This window comes from Schistocerca nitens, chromosome 5 (assembly GCF_023898315.1).
Source record: "Schistocerca nitens isolate TAMUIC-IGC-003100 chromosome 5, iqSchNite1.1, whole genome shotgun sequence".
Lineage (NCBI taxonomy): Eukaryota > Metazoa > Arthropoda > Insecta > Orthoptera > Acrididae > Schistocerca > Schistocerca nitens.
In genome coordinates this window covers 295,927,875-295,952,821 of record NC_064618.1, presented here as the reverse complement: position 1 = coordinate 295,952,821, position 24,947 = coordinate 295,927,875, and the positions used below count along the sequence as shown (strand labels likewise).

Here is a 24,947-nt window from a genome sequence, read left to right as displayed (position 1 = left end):
TCGTTTCAAAAGTACAATTTGTGGATCATGTAACAAAATCTAACACCGTAATAGTGTCATGTGTAGCAAAATAATAGAAATTCACCTATCTGACTGTGATTTTGGAGAATCGTGGTAAACATAAAATTGCTTTTGATAGTGATCCCATGCTCATCCCAAGTTGAAACTTTCAGAATATGTAGATTTAAAGTGTATCTTTCACATATATTTTTTTGAGAATTTTAAAAATACAGTTTTTCAAAATTCGATAATTTCATCAATGTTGTTTTTATAAACAATGTGTGTGTGTGTATATATATTAAACTAATGATGTTTGGTATCATAAAAAATCTCTTTACAAGAGCTTTCCAATTAAGTAAATTTTATGGTTCTAGCTTAATCAGAACATGAGTTATAAAGAAAACAACATTGATCCGCGAGTCAAAAATTTGTCATTTTTTCAATATTTGAAAGTCCATTACTCGGTAACTTTTTATCAGAAAAATGTGAAAAAATTAATTTGTGGTACTATTTACGAGTACTATAGGCATACTTAATTTCATTTAAATCCAAGAGGGTAAGGTTGAAAACGATAGTTTCATTTGTTGATTTGACGTGGAATGACCCCGAAACGACATTTGAAAGTGCATGGATTTCTATAATATATCAATAATTAGGCTTCTACTATACAGTTACTCATGTAGCAAGCTTTGGAATCACTTTATATTGTTTCTTAAGAAACAATTTTTGCTTCACCAGCACGATTTTTTACTAAATGGAGTTATGCAGTTTTTATTGCCAACTATCAATATGGAAACACCATGAAAAATACATGCTTGAACTGCAGTGCAGATGCTAGCCAAGCCTGTAGATGGCACTGTTGTATTTATTAATTAATCGCAACCGTGAAATGCCCTCAATATGTTGAATTAGATGTGGTCAGAACAGTGTTTGGTGTGGCTGTGGGTGCATTATGTCAATGCTCATGTGGTGGGTGCTTCCATAATCAAGGGAGCCAAAGCGTTTGGGATTTCAAAGGGAACTGTAGTGGCGATTTATAATGTATATAGAGAAATCTGAAAGATTTCATCCACTCTGTCAAAATACAGACAAAAGTATGTGTTGAGTGAAAACAGTCATTAAAGGGGATTGTGACAAATAAGGGAAAGTCACTCATGAACATTATCAGCACCAAAACAGCATGAATATCAAGCTTCATACGCTGGGAATGGTAGGGCAAGCTGGAATTCCAGAGCCATTTATCAGTGATGCACATGCCAATAACAGGACAGCGTGGTGCTGAAGCCATAAAACCAGGACTATGATGTAATCAAGGAATATAATTTGGCTGGATGATACTTTTTCACATTGTTTCCACCATTGGGCAGCCAGATCATGGTATCCCACAGTTACTCTGCAATACTGCCAAGGATTATGTCAGCAGTTTGGCTGACCGGATCTGGCCCATGGTACAATGTTCTCCAATGGTGATGCTGTTTTCAAAGACAACAGGTTCCCTGTCCACACATCTATCATCACCCAGGACTTGTTCTGTGAGCACAACCATGTCGTGCCTCTCTTGGCCACCAGTCACTAGACCTCAATATTATTGAGCCTTTGTGGTTTACTCTGGAGAGAAGGGTGCATAATTGTTAACCACCTCAATCAGCATTACCTGAGGTTGTCACTATTTTGCAGGAAGAATGATGTAAGTCATACAAGACAACTGGAATCTTGGAATGCCAATAGTTTTCCTACGCTAGACATGGTAATGCGTTTTTCATACCCCCATAATTTTCTCACCAAACCGACCGAACCCCCCCCCCCCGTTTATGCCTACACACAATATCTATAGCATTTTTTTAATGGTACAAATGTTGCTGATAAAATTTATTTTGTTTTTACTTGTGGCCAGCATTCAAAAAATGTGGCACATTTCTTCCAAAATACTGTCACACTTAAATTCTTTAAGTGAAACATACTGCAACTTTCATCTGAGATCTGAACTGCATAGACTATTTTATGCATCACTAATCACAAATTACAATATTGTACAGTTTCTCAATGAGGTCATTTATGGTTGATGTTCTGAGACGTACTTCAGAAGGATAACTAAGCCACATTTGAATCGAGTTCCCTGTCTTTAGAACTGACAATGAAGGAGCACGTTTCACACAGTCTGTTCTCTAATTTTATCATATCAATGCTAACTTGTGTCAGACAAAAAATGTCACCTTGCCCACTCACGACTTTACCATACAATTCTAGAATCTGCCTCCTTGAACATCACACTGAATCACATGTAGAGTAACTTAATCCCAATCCCTTGGAAATAATCCTCACAGGTATTCTCATTTGTGCAATCAACATAATTTTGTTATTGTACATTAAGTACCATAACATCTGCAACTCTTGCTGTATCAGTACCGAAAGCTTGTTAAAATCCAATCTCCATTGCATTGCACATCTACAATTTTTGTATGTTAGCCTCTTTCTCAAAATACTATACTCCTACAGCTCTATGCTTTTCTATGGGTCTCACTTTCTTACCCGAGAAGCTTAAAAGTACACTTTTTGTGAAAGCAAATATTGCCCCACTTCTAATCAAGGCTGTTCTGAAAGGATTTATACTTCTAGTCCTATGATGAATTGTGAAATTGTCCTTACCTGATGCAATGGCTGGTGCATTAGAGTAGTTGAGTGATGTTGCTGATGTGGTGGTATAGCAGGAATAAACAGATGAGGTGTGTACGCTCCACTAGGAGCTATTGGTGTGCTCTGACTGCCAGGCAAGTTGAATGGCGGTGGTGTACCAGAATGGAATCCTTGTTTATCATATGACTACAAAACAAAAATCAGATCATCAAACCAATTGACACTCTGGTTTTGAAAAGAGTAAAGGATTTTTTTTTATTTCATACAAAAAAATAAAAACTTGTCTTTGACTTACATTAACTTTCCCTATAGCAACATGTGATTTGCCATACATTGTTGCACTCAGATCTGCACCAGAGGACCCTGTTGAACCAGTGTTTGCACCCACTCCAGTCTTACTCTGTGACTGACTACCAGCAACATAGCCAGTTTTACTATAGTCTTGATTCTGCGTCAACCCATCATAGCCTGATGCATAACCAGACCCGTATGTACCAGGCTTAGGATACTGTGATGTCGTCGTCGTACCATGTGCATTTGTGGCAGGTGGCATCTGTTCAAGCACAATGAAAGCAAAAAGTGTCACAATGTGTTTCAACTTTCCAAGAATGTTTCAAAACATTGGTAGATGACAGCAAATAACCAGACAGTGTCCACGAACATACAATATTAAAATGTGTTTAATGACAGTACAATAATAAACCACAATCTTAAAAACGAAAATGAGTGAATAAAAGTCACAAGAGTGCTAAAGGAAGATGCTCAGAACTGTGTTCAAATCACGCATGCAACACTATGGAGACATTTTCCTTAAATAATTTATTAATCATGTATGGAATATTACTAACGATGGCCTGAGACTGTACTAGGTAGCAAGCCTGCTAGGTTTTCAAATTAACTATTCCACTATCATAAAGAAACTTGATTTTTACAGAGGTCTTCTGACTACAAGTCACATTAACTACTTTTATCTTTAGTTTGCAACTATCATCAACTGCATAAATTTCCGTCATCTGCAATACTGAATGAAGCAGCTATCCAGAACCAAAAAGAAAGAAGTTTGGAACGAAGGATCACACCAGGAAAAAGCAGACATTCACTTTGCAGATCAGTTTGTTCTACAAATTTCATTGTGCCACAACAAAACTCACAAGCTCAAAATTTGCTTTATTTATTGTAACTGTATCAGTGTTTCTCTTTCCTGTATTCTATACAATGTTTAAAAAAATTAGGAACAGAAATAATAATACAGACCTGATATATGGCAGGAGTCCCGTACTGGAAGCTGCCAGGCATCATGCCACCACCATAGAAGTATGCATAACCAGGAGGCAGGGCAGATGGGTTTAACATCGGCTGCTGATGTGCCTGTGTTGCATTCTGCAAAATTAGTAACTCAAAATTGCCTATTTCACACGTTACGACACGTCAATTCACACAAATATTAGGAAATTTTGATAAACATGGCAGTTTTCCAGGATAATATAAGTTTAATAATTCTTTAATGTGTTCATCACTGTACGTAAGTTACATTTAAATAGGAACCAAATAATTGCTTAACCAATATTTAGGACGATAATTTAATTTCTCCAAATTAAAAAGGAGTATCTACGGACTACAATATCAATAAAAAGAGAGAATCAAAACACCGTACACAAAAGGAAAAAAAAAAAACATAATTGTAGCAGAGGGGCCTAGTCACTAATGGCATACTTACGAGACACATAACATGTGCATTTATGAATGAACAATACTGTTGTGAAGTGTGATAAAACTGCCTTTCAATTATACAAAAAGAAGCACACACAACCATAAAAAGCAAGCAACAAGTTAATAAAAGGAATACAATGGTGTATGAAATTTTTCTTGCTGGTACTTATCTCAAAAACATTAATTATTTAGGGTCTCTGAAATAAATCTAATCAACCATCCCCCTAAATTTGTTATAGTAAAGTTTTGATACAGAACACAAACACTTAATAAAAATTTCATTCTTCCCACAACCAAGAACATCACTTCTCCCCACTCCAAGGTAAGCTGCAAAGTGTAGTACGTAAAAAAAATTACACAATGAGACAAGTACACCATCAAATCTGCATAGTGATTAGTTCTCCACCTTGAAAAGTAAAACTTTAACCACAGAGTAATGTAATACATGGAACCAAATCAGTGTTTCATCTTAAATGTGGATGCACATGCAATAACCAAAATATATTCTGTCCAAACTGTAACTTACTAACTTGCATTTCTCCACTTGCTCCTCTAGTGAAGGAAAATATATACCAGTGTTCTACACACAATGTGAAAATGCAGGAACTTGTATAATGCATGCAAGTAGTAACACAAACTAAGCTAGTCATACTAGGATGAACTTGCATATGAAATAGCATTAGGAGACTTGGTTTGTTGTTAAGTGAAGCACAAAAGGATGCACAGCAACATATCATCAATACTCCGGCCAAGGCAAAGTGAATGACAAGTCTGGGAAATCAGTTACTGTGATAATGTTGCAAAAGTGAGTGAACGTGCGCGCGCGTGTGTGTGTGTGTGTGTGTGGGGGGGGGGGGGTGTTCTCGTGAAAAAACAAGGACTATGCAGAGCTGCACAGCTTTTACAAAGCCTTCATTGCTTAATGAATTAATTATTTCTACGGAATGCTATTCATAAGTGCTTACTTCAACAAAGTCATTAATGGATTCAAAGTTTGTGGTTGTTACATTAGTCAGGCAAAGTGAAAAAGCAATCAAAAAACCATCACAAAATGACCTTTGAGACAATTTTTGTTGTAATATAGATAAGAGAAATTGAACTGGAAGGGAAGTAACAAGTTAGGCAACTCTCATGGTGCCATTTGTTGTGTGCACTGAAAATTATCAATTTGAGACAAAAATCTTAGGTGATTATTCCCTTATATTGTGTGTGAGAGTACCTACATATATTACTCTTTAACGAATGGCATACTGCGAGCCTTCTCCCACTGAGTGGTTTGACAAATATATAGCACATGGATCCAAAATAGATTACACATTAGATTGTAGCTCATCATGACTCATTCTTATCTAAATATTCCCAATAACTGTTAACTGCACATGCAATCTTCCTGTGCCCAAATCCTAAAGCCGGAAGTGTGTACTGCACAGTTACTTTTAACTCTGATGTATCTATAATTTTAAAGCACTGATTGCCAAATAGGGTTTGTCATATATTCTTGAGTTCTGCACACAGCGTTTCTCATTTGTAGGTTATTAACTGTCATGAAATGAGACACTGTGCATTCTCAGTCTAAAGTACCAACAAGCTTGAAACACAAAAGAAAACCTTATCGATCCAATTTATAATGAAACTGTTAGTTATTAAATGTTTTCTAAAGCTCCTCATTGTTCCATTCTGGATTGTGAAGCTGTATAGTACATTTTCAAAACAAGATGACAGCAACTTTAAGTGGGAGAATGAGAAAACAGTTGCAAATAGCACACAGTTTGTATAAACCTCCGGTGTTTTGGTTTTGTCATGAACAACTACAAAGTAATTTGGTCCATGCCGGAAGTAACTTTCATATCTGGTGTACCAGACTTTACCTACAAAACCTCCAAATTTTCACTACAACCTTTACTGTTCTATTGCACAGAAAGCCAAACAGACTGAGCACAAGCTATAAAAACCATATCAAGTTAACTACTAGTGTTTTCTTGAAACATAACAGCATAAAACAATTAAGGAGGTATTATTTTGCTGCTTACCTGCTGTGAAAGTGTTGAAGGTACAGGTGACGCATTGTTGTCACCTCGTGTGTACCTGCCATCTGACATTGAATATGCTACACTAGCAAGGCCACCTTCCCTCCCCGTAGAGAGGCTCGTCGGCGCCTGGAAGCTCATGTCATAATAGCCAGGGGCCTATAAAAAGTACACCTTTATTTACACACAGTCTCCTTCCAAAATGTCTACACGAAGGAACATTAAAACGTGAAAACTACAAACATCTGGAAAGTGAGGGGGAGGGAGAAATATTTCTCCCACCAGTGCACAGAAGATTGGCACAAATTTATGGAAATGACCTACAAATATCTAAAATCAAATGGACATAAAATTTGGAAAGTATTAAAGGGATCATGTTATCCTGTACTGAATTATGTGGCAATATTTGAACCGATCTCAGCTTGTTGGGTTTATTTCCAAAATATTCTCTTCTTGTTTTCACGATTTACAACTATAAATCTTTCATTGTCTGATCATTCTACAATTTTAATGCAAAAAACACTGTTTAATATGCAAGGTAAATTAAGTTAAGTAGTTTCTATTTATGTTGCAGAGTTACCTTGTCAATTTCTTACAAAAACAAATGGTACTGATAAAAAAATGAATTAAGTGAACAGCATTATCATCATTGTGTAGGATAAAGAATGAGCTTGTTGAAATGGAACAACTGTGCAATTGTGACAACAAAACTTACAAGCGAAATTTGAAGTTTCAAGTTATGTAACAACCCTAAATGTATATTAAAGGAAATAATATGAAGTGGAAGATGCATAGTGATGAACTTCAGGTTTTGATGTCTTGGACGTCAGCATTTTATGATATGCAAAATGCCTGGCTTTACCCTAGTTGTTGCTGTTTTATCAGCAGACATACAGATGTTTTACACCAGTGGTCATCTAACTTTGGTCCACAGGCCGCATATGGCACAAACCAAGTATTCGTGGGGCCTTTGGTTCTCAGCTATACTTTATACTGGAATAATGTTCATCTAACAGCCATCGGTTGAATCCAAAAACTCGAACTTGTGTTGAGAGCTTCCAAAGAGTTAACCTTTATGCTCAGTTGTTGTGGTGGTGGTCTTCAGTCCTGAGACTGGTTTGATGCAGCTCTCCATGCTACTCTATCCTGTGCAAGCCTCTTCATCTCCCAGTACCTACTGCAGCCTACATCCTTCTGAATCTGCTTAGTGTATCCACCTCTTGGTCTCCCTCTGATTTTTATCCTCCACAGTGCCCTCCAGTACTGAATTGGTGATCCCTTGATGCCTCAGAACATGTCCTACCAACCGACCCCTTCCTCTAATCAAGTTGTACCACAAACTCCTCTTTTCCCCAATTCTATTCAATACCTCCTCATTAGTTATGTGATCTACCCATCTAATCTTCAGCATTCTTCTGTAGCACCACATTTCGACAGCTTCTACTTTCTTCTTGCCTAAACTATTTATCGTCCATGTTTCACTTCCATACATGGCTACACTCCATACAAATACTTTCAGAAACAACTTCCTGACACTCGATGTTAACAAATTTCTCTTCTTCAGAAAGGCTTTCCTTGCAATTGCCAGTCTACATTTTATATCCTCTCTACTTCAACCATTATCAGTTATTTTGCTCCCCAAATAGCAAAACTCCTGTACTACTTTAAGTGTCTCATTTCCTAATCTAATTCCCGCAGCATCACCTGACTTAATTCGAATACATTCCATTATCCTCATTTTGTTTCTGTTGATGTTCAGTAACAAATAAAAATACTTGCAGAAATAGTGATATTTTAATATGCACTTAATAAGGTTGAGGATGTGTGAGGGGAAATATTTTATTGTTTGACTGAGTCACTGAAATGAGTACAGTACAACTGACATTTGGCTGAAACTGGCCGATTTGGTTGTGGTGACACATGCACCTGTAGCATGACTTGACGTCTAGGTTATGTTGAAGTGCAGCAGTTTGGTTGTAATTTGGCAAAGCAGACAAATGTAAATACCAAATAAAGGTTGTGGTAACTGACTGACATGTATGGTAGCCTAAGATTTACTTTTGCATCACAGTACTTACTTGTGGCAAGGAACATAAAATTAAATTAAGGTTGTGATAATCCAACAAAATGAGAAGAAGATAAATGACATTTGTGACTGTTGCATACCGCCTTTTTAAAGTGCCTTTAAATGTAAATACAGTTACTGTTATTGATCAATTAACCATCTGCTCACAGAGAAAACACAACATTTCGTCACGCAACTACAGTATCACGACTTTGGGGTTGCTGAAGGTGGCAGCAGTGTGAAACCCTTAACATAGCTGGTATATTGGGAACCAATAACATACTAATTTATCTAAGTTATCAACTGATACCAAGGTTGGTACCTATGTGGCCTGAGGCACTGACACTCGTCAGTATTGGCTCTCAAGCAAAAATGTTGACGACCACTGTTTTACACTGTCAAGAAAAATATATCTATTGCACTGCGTTTTGTGTTAGCCTGAAGCAATAAAAAGAAACAATTTTTGAAAAACACATTCTCCTGTGTAAAATCCTGGTTAAATAGAAAAAAAAACTAATTTTCTCTCTTATATTAAAAAAAAAAATCCTTAAGGAACTTAAGGAATGGAGAAACAAAGTGTGTCCTTGTGAAGCAGCTACACCTTTGCCTAACTGGATGTTCCGTAACGTATTTGTGAAAGGTCATACTGAATGAGATGTCAAGACAATTATCATAGTTCTTTTGCTATTTAAACAGCTGCTCCCTGTATTTAGTGTAGAGTATGTATGGCATGAAAATAGTTCTTTCTCTCTTTTATTGTTTCATGTATTACAGTTCCCATCAGAAATTCTGTACGTGTACCTCCGGGAAGGAAATCTGTTTAGACCAATTGTAGCTGAAGAAAATAAATTTTTGTCCTCATGGGTTAGATAAAGCCGAGGAAAATATTAATTCAATAGTAGTAATCTGCAAAGTTCAGAGTTAGTCTTAGTTAACAACAGCAATAAAGCTCAAAGGATTAGGCATAGGAAACCTGGAGAAGCCTGATGGTAACAGCTATAAAATGATCAGTTAAAAAAGTAAAGACACAAAAGAAGAAAACTATTAGACATATCTATTGCCAAGAGAAGTACAATTTTACTGCACACAAAACACTATTCATTCTATGAGTATCAATACACGCCGGTCAATAAATAATACTGAGACAGTAAACGGTGGGTACAGTGGAGGGAGGAGGGAGGAAGGAGGAAGGAGTCAGAACTAATTGATGATACTGCCACAAGGAGAAGGCAAAAGCACTACTTCTAGCTTACCTGTAAATGTATGTGTACCCTAACACCAAGACTTCGGTTTGATGCATTATGGTCTTCAGTGTAGCCTTATGTATCCACCTTCTGGATATTTTCTGTTGTCTACCCACCTTCAGTTAGGTCATTGTTTCAATCTTTTCTTATCTTGGAATCCAAGGAAGAACTTCCTTGATTCACCTACTGCCCATTCCACCAGGCTAAATGCTGTCCAACACCCCCTCCCCCCAAAAAAATTCTTTGCTGTTAAAATCACATCTTTAACAGAAGTCAGTTCCTTGAACCATTTGCTTGTTTTCCTGCCCCTCTTTCAAAATTTCCCAACATTCATTATTCTGCTCCTTGCTGAACAACCCTCATGTTTTGAAAGTTACGCACATTAAAAATGTATGTCTCACTGCCACAACTTTTCAGACACGCCAAAATCTTGGACCTGAAAATTCTACATAGTTTACTAAAAAAATAACCCAGAAATTTCTATTCTTCTGTTTATTTCTTTTTATGTTCATGCAGCAGCCAAATTCCAACTAAAAAAAAAGAACTTATCACAGACAATTTCCTTTTCATTGTTATTACAGTTGATTCACAGTCCAGCTTTCAAAATAACTATATTAAGTTCACCCATTTGTTGCTGAGGTGAATCACTAAGAAGTGACGCAGACTATACTTCTTGCTGTATGAACATTAATATTTTATCCCATTCATTTCAGAAGTAGTGTGTGGGAAATGCTTTTACAATTCTCTGAGAGCTCCAATATGCATAATTTTATCTGCTCATCGTTTTGGATAGATACGTATGGGAATGAAGAATATTAGTAGTTTGTCGAAAGGTGATTATTGAAATTTTCTAAGACTGGTCTTGTGAGATGTATTGCACCTTTCTTGGGATGTTTGCCAGTTAAGATTTTTTAAACATTTTTGTACAGAAGCATAGGTCATCCTCATGTTTCATATGCCAAACTGCAGTTTCTTAGTGTCCTAACAATGAATCAGAATATTTTCAAAGTTGTCTCAAACCCAGTTAGATATCTAATAGGAATGAATTTTGTTTAGGAAGTGTTGATGTGACAGTGAATAAACACCTTTCAAAATTCTAGGCATTTTTTATCAAACTGGCACTGATGATGTAGTGTGTGAAGAATGAGGTACAAGTTTTGTATAAGAGAAATTTTCGGGAGCCATGATGATTTGTACGGAGAAGTTTAAATCATCTTTTCTCTTTCAAATCTAAATTTCTCACTGTTCTAATGAAGTGTAACAGAAGCTGTAGGTTTGATGCCTATATTCTTCAGTATGCTAATGTATGCCTGATGTTCTGTCTCTTTAGGACTGTTAGTAAAGATTTCGCTGAAAGAGTCAAAAGTGACTTGTTATCCATCACTGCTGCCAGTTGTCAGGAAATTTTACTGAATGGATTATAGCAAGTTTTCAAAGTTCCCAAACCACCAATAAAACAAGTTTTGCAAAAATTGTGAAATATACACTGACGGCAATGATCACTTAATTTTGAGTTGTAGATGAAGAAATTTTTGTGTGAAGGATGAAACAATTGTGCACTTCTATCATTTATAACTTGTGGACTGTCCTGGTGGTGGGGTCAACTTCTGAATTCCTACACTGCTTGGCCTTTTCAACTCATCTTTTAAACAATAAAAAACTAAGAACAATAGGTGCCAGTTACGGACCTGCCTCTTTTCAAGTAATGTATCTCCCCCCCCCCCCCCCCAACACACACACACACACACACACACACACACACACACACACACACAAAAAAAAAAAAAAAAGGTGGCCACTTACAACTAACCAGCTGAAAAAACTTCTATGCCATCTTCATCCCTGTCTAACTGAACTGTCACCATTATTATGACTATGTTTCAACTACGATGAGTAATGGCAAAAGCATATTTCCTTCACAGCCATTAAACAGTACAGTACTACAGATTGTGATTAATTACCACCAAACACAATGATTTTGCTCAACATCCAACAATTTGGAATCCACTGTAAACACGGTTCTTTTCCATTTCCAGTTTTTCACACACAGTTTTGTGTACTAATTTGAGCTTCCCTCACATGTAACTGGCAGCCCCATATACATACATTTATTTCTTCAACAATCTCATTTGCAATGGTATTAATGGAGTAGTTGGAGTGTTTTTCATCAATGGTGATGTGTATATTTGTTAATCCAAAGTAAACGCTCTTCATAAAATTCAATTCTGATCCATCCAACAGTCCAATCCTTTAAATGGATGTGGTTAACAAAAGCATGAGACACCATACTTACGCGACTGTAAGATGATGTTTTATCCCCAAATTTGTCAACTGAAAAATACAGGTTTCTCCTAAATTTGAAAATTCTTGCTAAGGCCAATGTTTTTACTTTGTGTTGTAGATTACTACAACAGTAATCTTATATTTACAGATGAAGCTTTGACCATTTATCATCCTGTGTGCACTTAATTTGAAGAATTCGTGAGGGTTGAAGGGCGAACAGTGACAGCAGCAGCTTGGCCGAGCACAAAGACAAATGCGGGGAGGGAGTGGTGAGGGGAAACATTTCAATGTGCTGTCAAACATGGGAATTTATACAATGGAACTTCACTTTTTATGAACATCTACTATGTTTAAACTGCAGTATCTCTGAATTCCTTTGTAGTCTGAACTGAATTGACTTCAAAATTGGACAAATACTCAACAACAGTATATATTTTTACAAGAGACACATTAATGCTAACAAAAATATGTTTGCACAGAACACTAGGAAAGTGACACAACAAATGAAACACGAACTTCAACAACAGTGCTGCAGCTGCTTTGCTATACAGCACTGCTGACTTTCGAGGTTTGTTACAGTGGTGGATCTGGAGTGGTACAATTTCTGTCAAGTCAACTGTATAGAGCCAATGTACTGTTGTCATTCAGTTTGCTGATATCGTCACGCACTGTAAGAACTGTAAATTATGGCAATTGATAAGGGACACAAATTACAGCCATGCATGTTGAGAAACATGCACCCACAAGTTCACGATTCACAACTGGTTCATATAGACAATACAACACTAATTTTAAGTTAATGGTGATTCTTGAAGCAGAGGGCACAAAGTAATGTGCAACAGGAACAAAATTTGGCATCACAGAAGCAAATAATAATAATAGGTGATTTCAGTTAAAGACAAACTTAAAGAACACGAGTTCTACACAACGAATTTTCACGTGGCCGAAGCAAAGAAGGTTACACAAATTGGAGCAACATGTTGTGCAGTACTTGCAAGAGAGATACATTGAAGGCATCCCAATTACTTGAGAAAATATCCGAATGAAGGCATTCGAGCTGTGTGTCATGTAATACAGAGCAAATACTGGCTGCTGTGTGAGGATGATGTATAGAGCAAGGTTTACATTACAACGTAGAACAATGTTAGCTCAGTGACTTCCAGTGGCATTCAACGAAAAACTACTTGCTACGTCATATGATCAGTACAAATCAAAAACCTGTTTACTTTGATATGCTGTTAAGTATTAATGTTGATGTGAAGGGCGTTAAAAGTGTAATTAAGAAGCTCTGGCAATGAGAGAGGCACAACAATTATACTGGCTGCACTAGCAGATGGAAAGAAGCTCCTCTCATATGCAATTCTTCACAGGAAAACTATACCGAAAGAAAATCTGCCTGCAGGACTTCAAGAAAAGAAATGGATGACAAATGGGCTGGTGCTACGTTCATTGAAGATTGCTTGGAATGGAATACTAGGCTCTTTGCTTAAGAGAAGGAATATGTTACACACAGTTTTTTCATTAGCCACCTCACCCAACCCAAAACTGGTAATAATTCTTGGCAGCATGATCCCACAATTTCAAGTAAGGGATATTGTTGTGATACTTTTAGGTTGACCTGCAACAGCTTTACAGTGTGTGGCTTCTTCAAGGAGGCAGTGAATCCTTACTATCTGGAGCAGAACCTCTATTCAGGATTCAAGAAAGTGCTGCATATCCAAAGATATGGATGGCTCAAAAGACTTCATGCTATGGGAAGAGGATCAGGAAGCAAGAAATGTCAATAGGCTTGCAAATGAACATGTCGATGCCAGTGATTATGATTAAAAAGAGTGACACCACAATCAACTGGCTTAAATAGTAATCAAAATAAGGAAATCAATGTAAATATTGGTGCAAATCATATCTTTTAGTTTATGATAAGTATTATGTTATCTTTTTCAAGTACATATCAATAAAACACCATGAAATTTTGATTACCCAAAATATGTTACAGACAAAAAATTATCAAGGAGCCTCTTAAGAAAAAGGGGGTTATCTTCATTTTCAGTCACCTTATGGTCAGGTAAATATGGAAATCTTTGTTTCACAGCTGCTGCTGTAATGGTCACTTCAGATGGGTATCAGCTTTTAACTGCCTGATACATCTGGTTGAAACTTTGTTTATAACTGCTCCAAAAATCACACACACTGATAGCAATTCCATTTGGCAAAATTTTCTCCCATTTCACAGAAATTTACCTTCTTTAAATATTGAAATTTTGAATTACTCACCATGTGTGGTATCCTCTGTTGCAGCAATTGGATTTCTTCAAAACTATATACAGGCTGCTGGAAGTAAGGTAAGCCACCTTGGCTCATTATGTATTGTGGAGTACTAAGCATAGGAGGAACACCAGGAGGTATGTTAGGCACAACACTGCTCTTTCCAGTAATTAAAGACACACCTGTGGAAAATAATATCAACATGACAATAGCAAAAATCTAAATTTTAATTTTACAAACACACATTTATGCTTTTAGAAAAGTATACTGGAAACTAACCAGTTGAGCTGGTAACTTTGGTAGATGTGGTGTTTACAGTCTGGTTAGTACTAACCAGCCCCAAGGCTGGTGCTGCATTAACACTGGATGACAGACCACTGTTGGCAGTGGTTACATTTGTACTACTAAGGCTGGAGCTTGAAGTAGTAGTTGCATCATACTGAAAAAAGAAAAGAATAAAATATAGTCTTACACACACACACACACACACACACACACACACACACACACACAAAGGGGTTAACAAGTAATAGACAAAACTTTCATACCCAAACTAACTTTCATTATGTTCAGCAGTATTTGACAAGTAACACACTGGAACTTTCCTAATGATGCCTGAAGTTACTAATTCTGTTACTTGCTATTTGTGATTGTCTGCTGCCCCTTGTCCAGCAAAAGATTTTTATCTCTTCATACGAGTGTAGTTTCACTACAGTGATTATCTTTTTTGTAAGAAAGATGTGAGTTTGTAAATACTTTAGGAGTAAAGAAGACAACTAACTCACTGGAAACCAGAAGCATGAGTATTGTCAGGTGCACACAAAAAAAAGGTCAGAAAACTTGCAATCCTATCTCAGGCTAGAGTGCAAATACACCCACAGAAGTGGCACCCACCCAACACAACTCTCAATCTACCCTAATCCTCTTGCCAAACTGCACTCCTGGCATTGTGACCAACCTGCACTATGCAGGGACACAGGTGTGTGTGTGTGTGTGTGTGTGTGTGTGTGTGTGTGGTGGTGCCTGTCTACAACTGCTTGGAAATTTTTTTTTTTTTTGGTGTGCACGCCCATCGCCGGCTCAATGCTTCGGCTTTTTGGAGAGTGGTCTTTACGTCTATAGTGTTTACATTCTACCTGAATGTTTCTACATAATTAAAGATTTCAGCTTTTTATTTGCAAGGAAGTGTACAGTATTAACTTCCATTCTAAAATAGTTGCTACATTTAACAATGTAATTTAAACTGGAGAATTTCACAAAATTATGTTTTCATGGATTTTTAATCTTGTTAGAATTTATGTCAGTATCTTCAGTGATTGCACTTGGCATTTAAGGTATATTTCATTTCCTTCTGGTGGTTAAATTCTAACAAATATTTCTTTTGGAGGGGGAAAAAAGGTTTCTGTAGTCACCCATCAACAAAAAATTATTAAGAAAAATTAGTTATGAATTTCACAATCACTATCAAAATTAATAATGTCTTTGGACTTGTCATTTCTACATCTTATGAAGGATTTTTTTTACAGCAGAAATACATTTCTGTCTATGGATACGACAATAACACATCCATTAACAGTACACTCAATATCAAGATTGTCAACAGATGCTTCCAGGAATTAAACCCATCATGTCAAAATGTATTACCCATATTGCAGTTCTCGATGAAACCTGACTCAATTTGACTTTCATCTAAAACGTCACTTCCCATTTTAAAGACACACTGTTCCTCAGGTGAAAATACACTATAACCTAGTGAAAGTACATTTTTTTCCGTGTTAGGTGACAATATTCATTCCCTTGGAGCTATAAAACTTGTCAATCCATTTCAATGTTGAAGGCTTCATAATCTGGCCTAGAATTTCCCTGGAAATATTGGCACTGCATATTTTCGTATTACAAAAGTATAAACATGAATTCCACCAAATACCACACATTACTTTTCAACACACATTAACTTTCAAAGCATTATAATCGAGATAGCGATGCGCTTTGGTCAGCCAATCATAACTCATGTCATGTGATCTCGCGAGCCAGTGACAGCAGATATTCAGAGCATAGGACACACGATATAATCAGCCAATAGCCAACATCATTGTTAAGTAGTGCAACCAATAAAGAGAAGTTAACAGTCTAAATTAATATACATACAGTAGAGCTCCAAGAAAAACTAAGCTTTCACATATAATATTGGTCGTCAAAATTATTTTTGATTAAATTGCAGCAGCTGAATATTTATGATAAGCACGATCATAAATTTCATTGCTGTGCACCAAACATTTTGTGGATTACCTGGTTGAATAAACATTCCATCAACCACTTTGAATTTTCCACAGAAAAGTCTATTACAGGAGAAACTGCTCAAAGACTCACTATGCATTTCTTATAGGTACTTATACTTTTGCCATATTTTTCATACTAAATATGAAAAACCTTGACACTTGGTCTTTTTTTTTTGGCGTGCGTTACCCTTTATGATATAACAAACACAAATTTGCCAGAAAAATTTAAAATAATGGCATAAGTGGCTGGTCTTCTGGAGCCGAATTTTTCTAAGCGGCTGGTCCTCAGTGTTCAGTTTTGAATGACAGTCTAACATTCTGTTATTTAAGAAATTCAGCACACATTCTCACATGTAACATAATTCATCTTGCGTAAAAGGAAATTTACTCAAAGTAATGCTTCCCAAACCACAACTTGCAGTATTTTCCAACAACCTGTTAGAAATGTAAACAGTTATGATGTCACATTGGGTTGGGAAGTCTCCCCTGACTTGGGGTTCTGGGTAACTTTTCCAAGGTCTACCCCTTTTCCTAAACCTCAATGGTCCTTTTCCATCACCCCTCTTCGTTCCCCTTCAACCCTTCTGGCAGAAGGAGCCACTGGTTCTATAAGACTGCAAACTGTAATACCTTTTTATGTGTGTGTTTTTCTGCTGCCACTTGGTGAGCAGATTTTATTATTTATCAGTTACATTACATAAAAATGATAAATATCAAGGTGGCACACCAAAAGCATCATATGCCCAAAATTTATTTACTATACATTACTACAATAGCAAAACGCAGTAAGCAGCTGTGTAGCTGTCTTTGTCACTTGACCAATTGATGAACATTTCTTGCTGTGAACAGCCAATAAGAGAGACTTATTTCAACCAATCATGGTCAGCTTGTTTCATAGGTGTACTCAATCTGCAGTGTACAGTTGCTGTAGTATTTGGTACTAGTTCGTAAAAAAATGGATTTCAAGACAAAATTGTGTTGTTGCAATCCATTTGAAGGAGGAGGTCACACAAGAACACAGAAGAATTCAAGGAGTGGATGATAAAGAAAGTGTCCTAACCTAATGTTAGGTGGAACACTTTGCAGTGAAGGTAAGAAAGCATGTATAATGAAACCCATCAATCCCTGTAGATGTTGCCTCAGCAGTGCTAGGTACTTCACAGAAAATTTAGGTGAATATGAAATAGCATCAGGTGACACTTGATTCTTTAAAGTATTGCCCTTCAGTATTTAAGTGAATCCCCTGTGAAGAAAAAGAGGCTTCAGAGTAAAAGAAAGCACCCAATGCAAAAACTGAAAAATGTTGCTTCAGTGTTGGAGCATGCTTACATGGCACAACTGGAAAGAGAACAGAGTGTGAGGAAACAGTTCAATGAGTTCGTGATTTTTTTAATGTGATTATAAAGTAAGCCATGTGATGCAAGGAAGAAAAGACTGTCTGTGAAAGAAAATTGAATTAAAGTACATAAGCAGAAGCAGCTAATGGTGAACAATCTTAAGGAATTATAAGCATATTTCAAAGGCACATACCCAAATGTAAATAATGGATTCTCAACATTTTGAGAGATGCAATCAAAGCACTGTGCAGTGGGGCCCAAGCAGTTTTAACTCTCACTTCAGAATTTTAAGTAATTGTTGAAGGGTGTAAACTGAAAGTACTAATTAACTGTGAAGAACATACATTCATGTCATACAAGCACTGTGAAGTATTTGTATATGCAATCTTACACTTCCAGTATGTTTATTAAGTGTGTGTCCCTACTGTTCAAGTGTGACAAGACTGACTGATTACCTGTTTGAACTGTGTGGTACGAACTGCACTGACAAAATTACAAGTAAGTGTTGGTTAACAACAGGTAGGGTAGTTCTAGTGACTGTAACAAAATCAATAGATGATTTCACTGAGGTATCAAGTGTACAACAGCTCCTACCACACTCATTTATCATCGAGCATCATTCATAGTTCTGTAAAATCAATACAGAAGAACTCACAGTACATGAATATCTTGCTGTTTGTGATTTTGCAGAGAATGGCTCCTTCACCATTCAGGATGAAGCACAGAGATTTCAATGGAATAATTCACAGGTTACAATTAACCCATCTGTTGCAACAGTTGTTTCAGTGGGACAGAGAAAATAGTCCTCTTTGTGTCTTCCATTACATATTAACTTCCCACCTAACAAAGAAACTGCAAAGCTGAAGCAATGTTTCAAGAATACAAGAATAATTCCAGGCACCCAGAAGTTTCATTGTATAATAACTTTTAACAAACATATAGTACAAACAAGGACATATTTTGCTTCTTTATTGAGCACAGACGAGACAGTGACTGTCCTGCTTCTTTAGTGAGCAGAGACGAGGCAGTGACTGTCATAGTGAATGAAATGCTGTTAACAGACATACATGGAGTTGTTGCCTGTATGTACAACAGTCATTGGTGGGTCACACGCATGTTGCAGACTTATGAAGAAACAGGTGAAGTACGGACCAGTTTCTTGCATCCACAAGGACCATCTCCATCATTTGTGTTTCCTGCCAAACCTGACACTTCTATTATCAGAAGTGACATTCTCGCTAGAACCAGTGACACCAACTGGAAGGAGATACAGTCTCCTTGCATCAGATCTGGTGAACATTAACTACTTAATTGGAGACTTGTGAGACAAGATTTTACCATATTTTATTACTTTTTCATTCAAGTTGTACTCTACATGCTTCATAATACCACTACAATAATATAATCCATATTTTTTGTACAACATTACTTATCAATTGAAGTTTTTAATAATCTGGGTTTCATATTTATACGCTATCTTCTGCATTTTGACAACATACTGATACGGTCAGAAAAATTTTTCGGGCATGATACCTTTGGTGTGTCATCTTGATGTTTACCATGTTACACATTGGAACAATACTTTTTTTTTTTCAATAAACCAAAGATGTGGTGTTTTGAGACATTCAAGTTCAAACTGTGAAGTCAATGATATAGAATGTGAAAATTCTTGGAAACCTGCCATGTTGCATGTCAATGTAAAGATCTACTTATGAGCTTTTCAACAATAAAAGTTTCATTGCTATATATGGACTACAACCAGAATTATAGTCATTTGTGTTCAGGCACACACATGTAATTTTCACACAATTTGCAAACTACGCAGACCTGTAACTATCTTCACAACTGTCATAAAGCTCTGCAAATTGAGTTTCCATCTCTTACCTAGATCATTGAATGCAACAAATATGAAAGAAATCTGAAATGGTTAGGTTGAAAATGTCACTTTCTACATTGGATTGACATGGAATTACTCATTTTATTAATTTCTATTTATACCAACTATACTGAATTGAGAAAATATTTGAGTCCTTTACGTGAGTAATTGCTGGTTGGGTAATTTCTACCTGATATATTAATTTTCTGCAGCTGAGAAAGTCATTTGGAAATGTGTGTAAAGATTAATTTATGCATTACAATTAATTTCCTTATGCATTCACAAACATAAGCAAATATGTGTGCTGCATCTGTAATAATATGCATCATCTGTAATGCTGTTTACAATTTTGTCTCCTTAGTATAACAACTTTTTATTATAATTGCTATTTTAGCTTTATTCAGTTTGCATAGGCACTGACATTGTTATGTTCTATGCTTTAAGGAAAAATTTGATTACTTATTTAAGGTTCTCAGAACAGTTTTATAGTTTGTACCTGAAAATGTATGGACTAATTTATACTTTACTATTTATTACCATGTTACTAGATTTAAAGTTTGGCAATATCAATATCGTTAGCATTCTAATTGCAACCAATGTATTATTCAGTAATTTTTGTGTTCTTAAATGTATTATTCAGTAATTTTTGTGTTCTTAATTATGGTTTATGCTCTGATGCTTGTAAAAATTGTGTCTGTGAGACACAGTTTTATTAATACAAACGTGACACACTCTCCCACCTCACACGCAGCTATAAGTGAAAAGTGGAACTGTGTATCAGTAGTACTGCAAAATTTTCTGACTGTACTCTTTTTAACAATTCTGTACTGAACCATATGCACTAGTGCATGTAAGGCCGAACTGCAAATGGCTGTGTATGTATGTTTCGTAGATACCTGATCTGCTTTTGGCTATATGAGGTTTTTTTATTGTTTTATTACTGTTGCTCTCACACTTACTATTAATCCGTGCATATGACATTTTTGTCGTGTCCACAGGTGACCAAGCAATGTATAAAAATTATAAATAAATGATTTCCATTTTATACTATTTACAAGGATGATGTATCTACAACCACTGGAAGTAATCACGGTCTTACTGAGAAAATACTACATTCATTGCAATTGTGGAGACTTTTATATTTTGGCTTCCATTTAATTCTGGTGTATTATCCATTTATAGTTGCACTTGAGCACGAGCAGCTACTCGGAACTAGATTGTAGTGCTTTATGAAGTACTTATTTTAAAGCAACAGCCTAACTGAAATATTGTTCTTTAAATTTACCCAAGGTTGTGGATCCTACAAAGTGACCTTTCACAATATCTTATAAAATTCTGTTGTTCTGCGCAGGGAGGGAAAACATATGCCCGCCCGCGCGCGCACTGTCTTTCATACATTTTAGCAAGCCAGTAAAGATACATCAACCATAATGTTCCAGATCTTCGTTTATGATTATTTGATAAGTTAAGCAAAGGTAAAACACCACATCTGCAAAACCTATGGCGAAAACTTACTAGAACCTGAATGAATACTACTGTTGTTTAGTCGTGCATGCCTCATCATTGTCTCTTAGCCATGTTTTTGCTGTAACTTCCAATTTTGTGTGTGCACTACTTCATAGTTTGTGCATGGACTTTGCACTTGATTCAGCCACTAGAGGCCACCCAGCCTGCTGATACAACAGCAGTTGTGTGCGCAGCCTGTTGGCTGTGCTCCTGTTGGAACTAATGTCTACATAGGCCAGAGCACAAGACTCCACCGACCACTTTTGTATTGCTAATTGTATTGTACCTTGTCTTTCATGTGTTTGTACTGTTCAAGCAATAAAGTACAGTGTTCTTGGGTTAGAACACTTTGGCAACTAATACTTCAGTCATTGGTTCTCTGAGTTTAATTTCCATTGAGGCAGTGCTTAAATCTCTTCCCAAGAAACAGCAGGCACTGACAGTTGCTATTTCTAGTTTAACAACTACAATGGCACAACCTGCAGCTCCGCCAACAACATATCTGCCACCATTCCCTGCATATAGCGATGCAGCAGAAGACTTGGACACTTAAAACAAAAGCGACTGCGGCAACATTTCCAGGAACTTGGGGTAATAGACTTAAACTTGTGCAAAGAACCTTTTTTGTCATGGATTTCACCTCATATTTATCAGTTGTGTCAGCTCACCCCCTTACAAGAATCTCAAAGTCTTTCTTTTGATCAGACATGTGAGCAACTTTTTACCTATCACCGTAAACATACCCCGAGTTATTGCTGCTCATGTGGAGTTTTACCACTGCCAAAAACAGCCAAAACACTCATACAGGGAATGGGCAGCAGAACTACGTGGATTTAGCCATAGTTGCAATTTTGAGACAAATATTCATAAGGAATTCCGTGCAGATCAACTGGTCTGTGATGCAATCATATGTTTTGCTCTTGATAGACAAGTTCAAGAGTGAGCTCTACTGTATGAAAATAGTAAACTTAAAGAAGTATTGAACATAGCTCACCAATTTGAAGTTTCACACACTGCAGGCAGGCAGGCAGTCAGTCAGTCAGTCAGTCAGTAGCCTGTATCAGTTTCTCTCAATACTCCCACCCTACAGTTCGCAGGGGAACATAGACACTATTGCAGCAGTCCAGCAGACATCTCAGCATTGTTGTTAGGTAACAACAACAACAGTCTGGGTCGCAACAACAGCCTTATGCTCCACTGCCTTCATACCCATACTGCTTCATTCAATATGAACGGACTGTGTGTCCTAAATACAGTCAACGTGTAATAGATGCCACACACACACACACACACACACACACACACACACACACACACAAAACATATTGCTTCTGTATATAACTCCTTTCTAAACCTGAGTGGGAATGAAACGAACATGGATGTGGAAAGTGTTTCAGCAGTGACAGTGTTCAAAGCAAGTTATACAATGACGTGTGTGTGTGTGTGTGTGTGTGTGTGTGTGTGTGTGTGTGTGTGTGTGTGTGTGTTTGTGCGCGCGCACACAACAAACCACAGAGAATTTAGGTGGACACAGGTGCAGCAGTAATGTTGGTGAATTCTCAGACTTATATGGATTTGGGTTCTCCCCCTCTGAATCCAGTGTCACGTAGGCTGGTGAGTTGTAACTAACAACCAAGTCTCGTTTTTGGACAGTTTTCTGCAGTTTTAGTCACTTGGGCACCCATCCTTGCTAATAAGACACTGTCTTTGAAATTCAGTTATTTTTATGTCAACTGTGAAATAAAATTTTCAGGACGAGGTAGTGGTGGGCGAGGACAGAACTGATTGCTGGCACTCTCATTAGCTCATAATTTAAAGCAAAAATCACATTAAATGATCAAACCTGGGGTTCCTTCGACGATGTGCCCAGGGCTGATGCTAACTTAACATGACCCTGTCCTTGGGTTCCTGTGGGTGTACCATAATTGTTCTGGTACTGAGAAGATGCACCTGTTCCAGCATATGCTGCTGACGCCAAAGCTGAAGTACCATATGGTGCAGGCTGATATGCTGGCTGAGCAGGAAACGCAGCTGCAGCAGCTGTCTGTTGTGCCACAACTCCTGGATATGGTGCAGGCTGGTAAGCAGCTGCAGCCACAGCAGCTGCTGATGCTTGCTGGTGTAAAAGAGGCATATCACAAAATTACATTGTAATAAAACATATGCAGTTCCTTCAACATATATATGATAATCATACTTAAAAATTCTGATCAATAAATTAGAATACGTGAAAAGTAAACACTCAGCTATAGTAGATTAGTGCATGGAGCACAGAAACACAATAAAAAACAGCATTCACGCTAGCTTACGAGCATTACATTCTTTTCAAGCATACAGAACCTGCATAGACACCCAAACCCACACTATCAAGGCTACGGAAGTGTTCGTTTGCATGTCTGTGTGGTTGCATGTGTGACTGTGTGTATCACTGCTTGAAAAAGTTCTAGTGCTCGAAAGCTAGTGTGAACACCGTTTTCTGTTACACATTCTGTGCTACACACACTGATCTACTATAGGTGAGTTATTGCCTTCAGCTTATTTTATGTATTGCTCCATTCCGGTATTTCCAATATCATTATCAATAAACTAGTTCCATGGCACGTGAAGTATGAGATTAGAGGAAACGTATCCTCCACAAATAACATTTGGGCACGAGATTAACACGTATTTGGGCATGAGAAATTGTTATAATATTCATGCTATAGGGAATTATAAAAATGTGTAATTAATTACCATATTTTACAATTTCATCAAATAACTTTAGGGGAGATGACTGCAAAAATACTAAAAAAATTTTGAAAATATTTTATTTGCTTATTTGGAAGTTCTTATAATTGGGATAATTATCTCATATTTTTACTTTGAAATTCTAACAACAAACGATATAAAGAACATACAATCCAAAACACTGTAATGCACAACACCAACTTTTTAAGGTTTCCAGTGGAGGAACAACTTGCTTGTTCAATTTTGCCTGTGAACCTTGGATCATAGCTTTAGAACCCAGTTTTTCTCTCCCTCTCTTTCTTTGTTTCTTTCACGCGCGCGCTGCACACGCCATTTTGTGGTGAGAGTAGTGCTTTAAAGAAAGCAATTCTGCTTGATGAACAAGTTTTGTGGTGTTTAGAGGAATCTGAGTGAAGTCTGAGTTACTGTGTCATTCTTTATGCAAGGTGAATATACTGAAGCTTGCTTAAAGCGTCAAGGCCAGGTCAAGTATTTAAAATGGATAAGAAATCTCATCTTACCAATATAAAGAGGGAAAAGGGGTTGAGGTTATGGTTGGGCCTGCAGATGCAAACATCAGCTTGTCTCCATGTGCATCTGAAGTAAAACTTGAGATAGTTGTCATGCCAGGAGGAGTGAACGACATAAATGCAGGTTTCAGAATTGCCAATCTGGAATTCGTAGCAGAAGCACTTAGGAAAGCCTGCAAGTGCTCTGTTTGTGGAGCAAATTTGAATATGGTGGATGATGGAAAGAGAGAAGGTTTGGTTTGTACACTACACATTTTATGTCAAACCAATGATGGTGACACACCATTCAAGACACCAAAGGGCAATAACAGAATGTATGAAGCCAATATGAGGTTTGCTTATGGACCAAGATGTGTAGGACTTGAAAGAGAGAATAGAAACCTTTTATGTGGCATGATTAAGATGCCTGGTTCTCCATTAAAATTTCCTGCAATGAACACTATTCTCCTCAATGCAGTTGCAAA

The 24,947-nt window shown here is 37.0% G+C and overlaps 1 protein-coding gene across 4 annotated transcripts in view; it reads right to left on the bottom strand.

Annotated features, from left to right (window-relative positions):
• Positions 1–24,947, bottom strand: part of LOC126260948 (protein lingerer) — a 120,594-nt gene that overhangs the window by 39,141 nt on the left and 56,506 nt on the right. The window contains exons 13-19 of one of the 4 annotated variants that reach the window (XM_049958456.1): positions 23,070–23,342; positions 14,508–14,667; positions 14,238–14,410; positions 6,375–6,530; positions 3,889–4,014; positions 2,930–3,187; positions 2,647–2,820 (exon numbers count right to left, since the gene is read on the bottom strand). In XM_049958456.1, coding sequence (XP_049814413.1) covers positions 2,647–2,820; positions 2,930–3,187; positions 3,889–4,014; positions 6,375–6,530; positions 14,238–14,410; positions 14,508–14,667; positions 23,070–23,342 — 1,320 coding nt within the window. The remainder of the gene's footprint in view (positions 1–2,646; positions 2,821–2,929; positions 3,188–3,888; positions 4,015–6,374; positions 6,531–14,237; positions 14,411–14,507; positions 14,668–23,069; positions 23,343–24,947) is intronic. The other 3 variants (XM_049958457.1, XM_049958458.1, XM_049958459.1) reach the window with 3 other exon arrangements.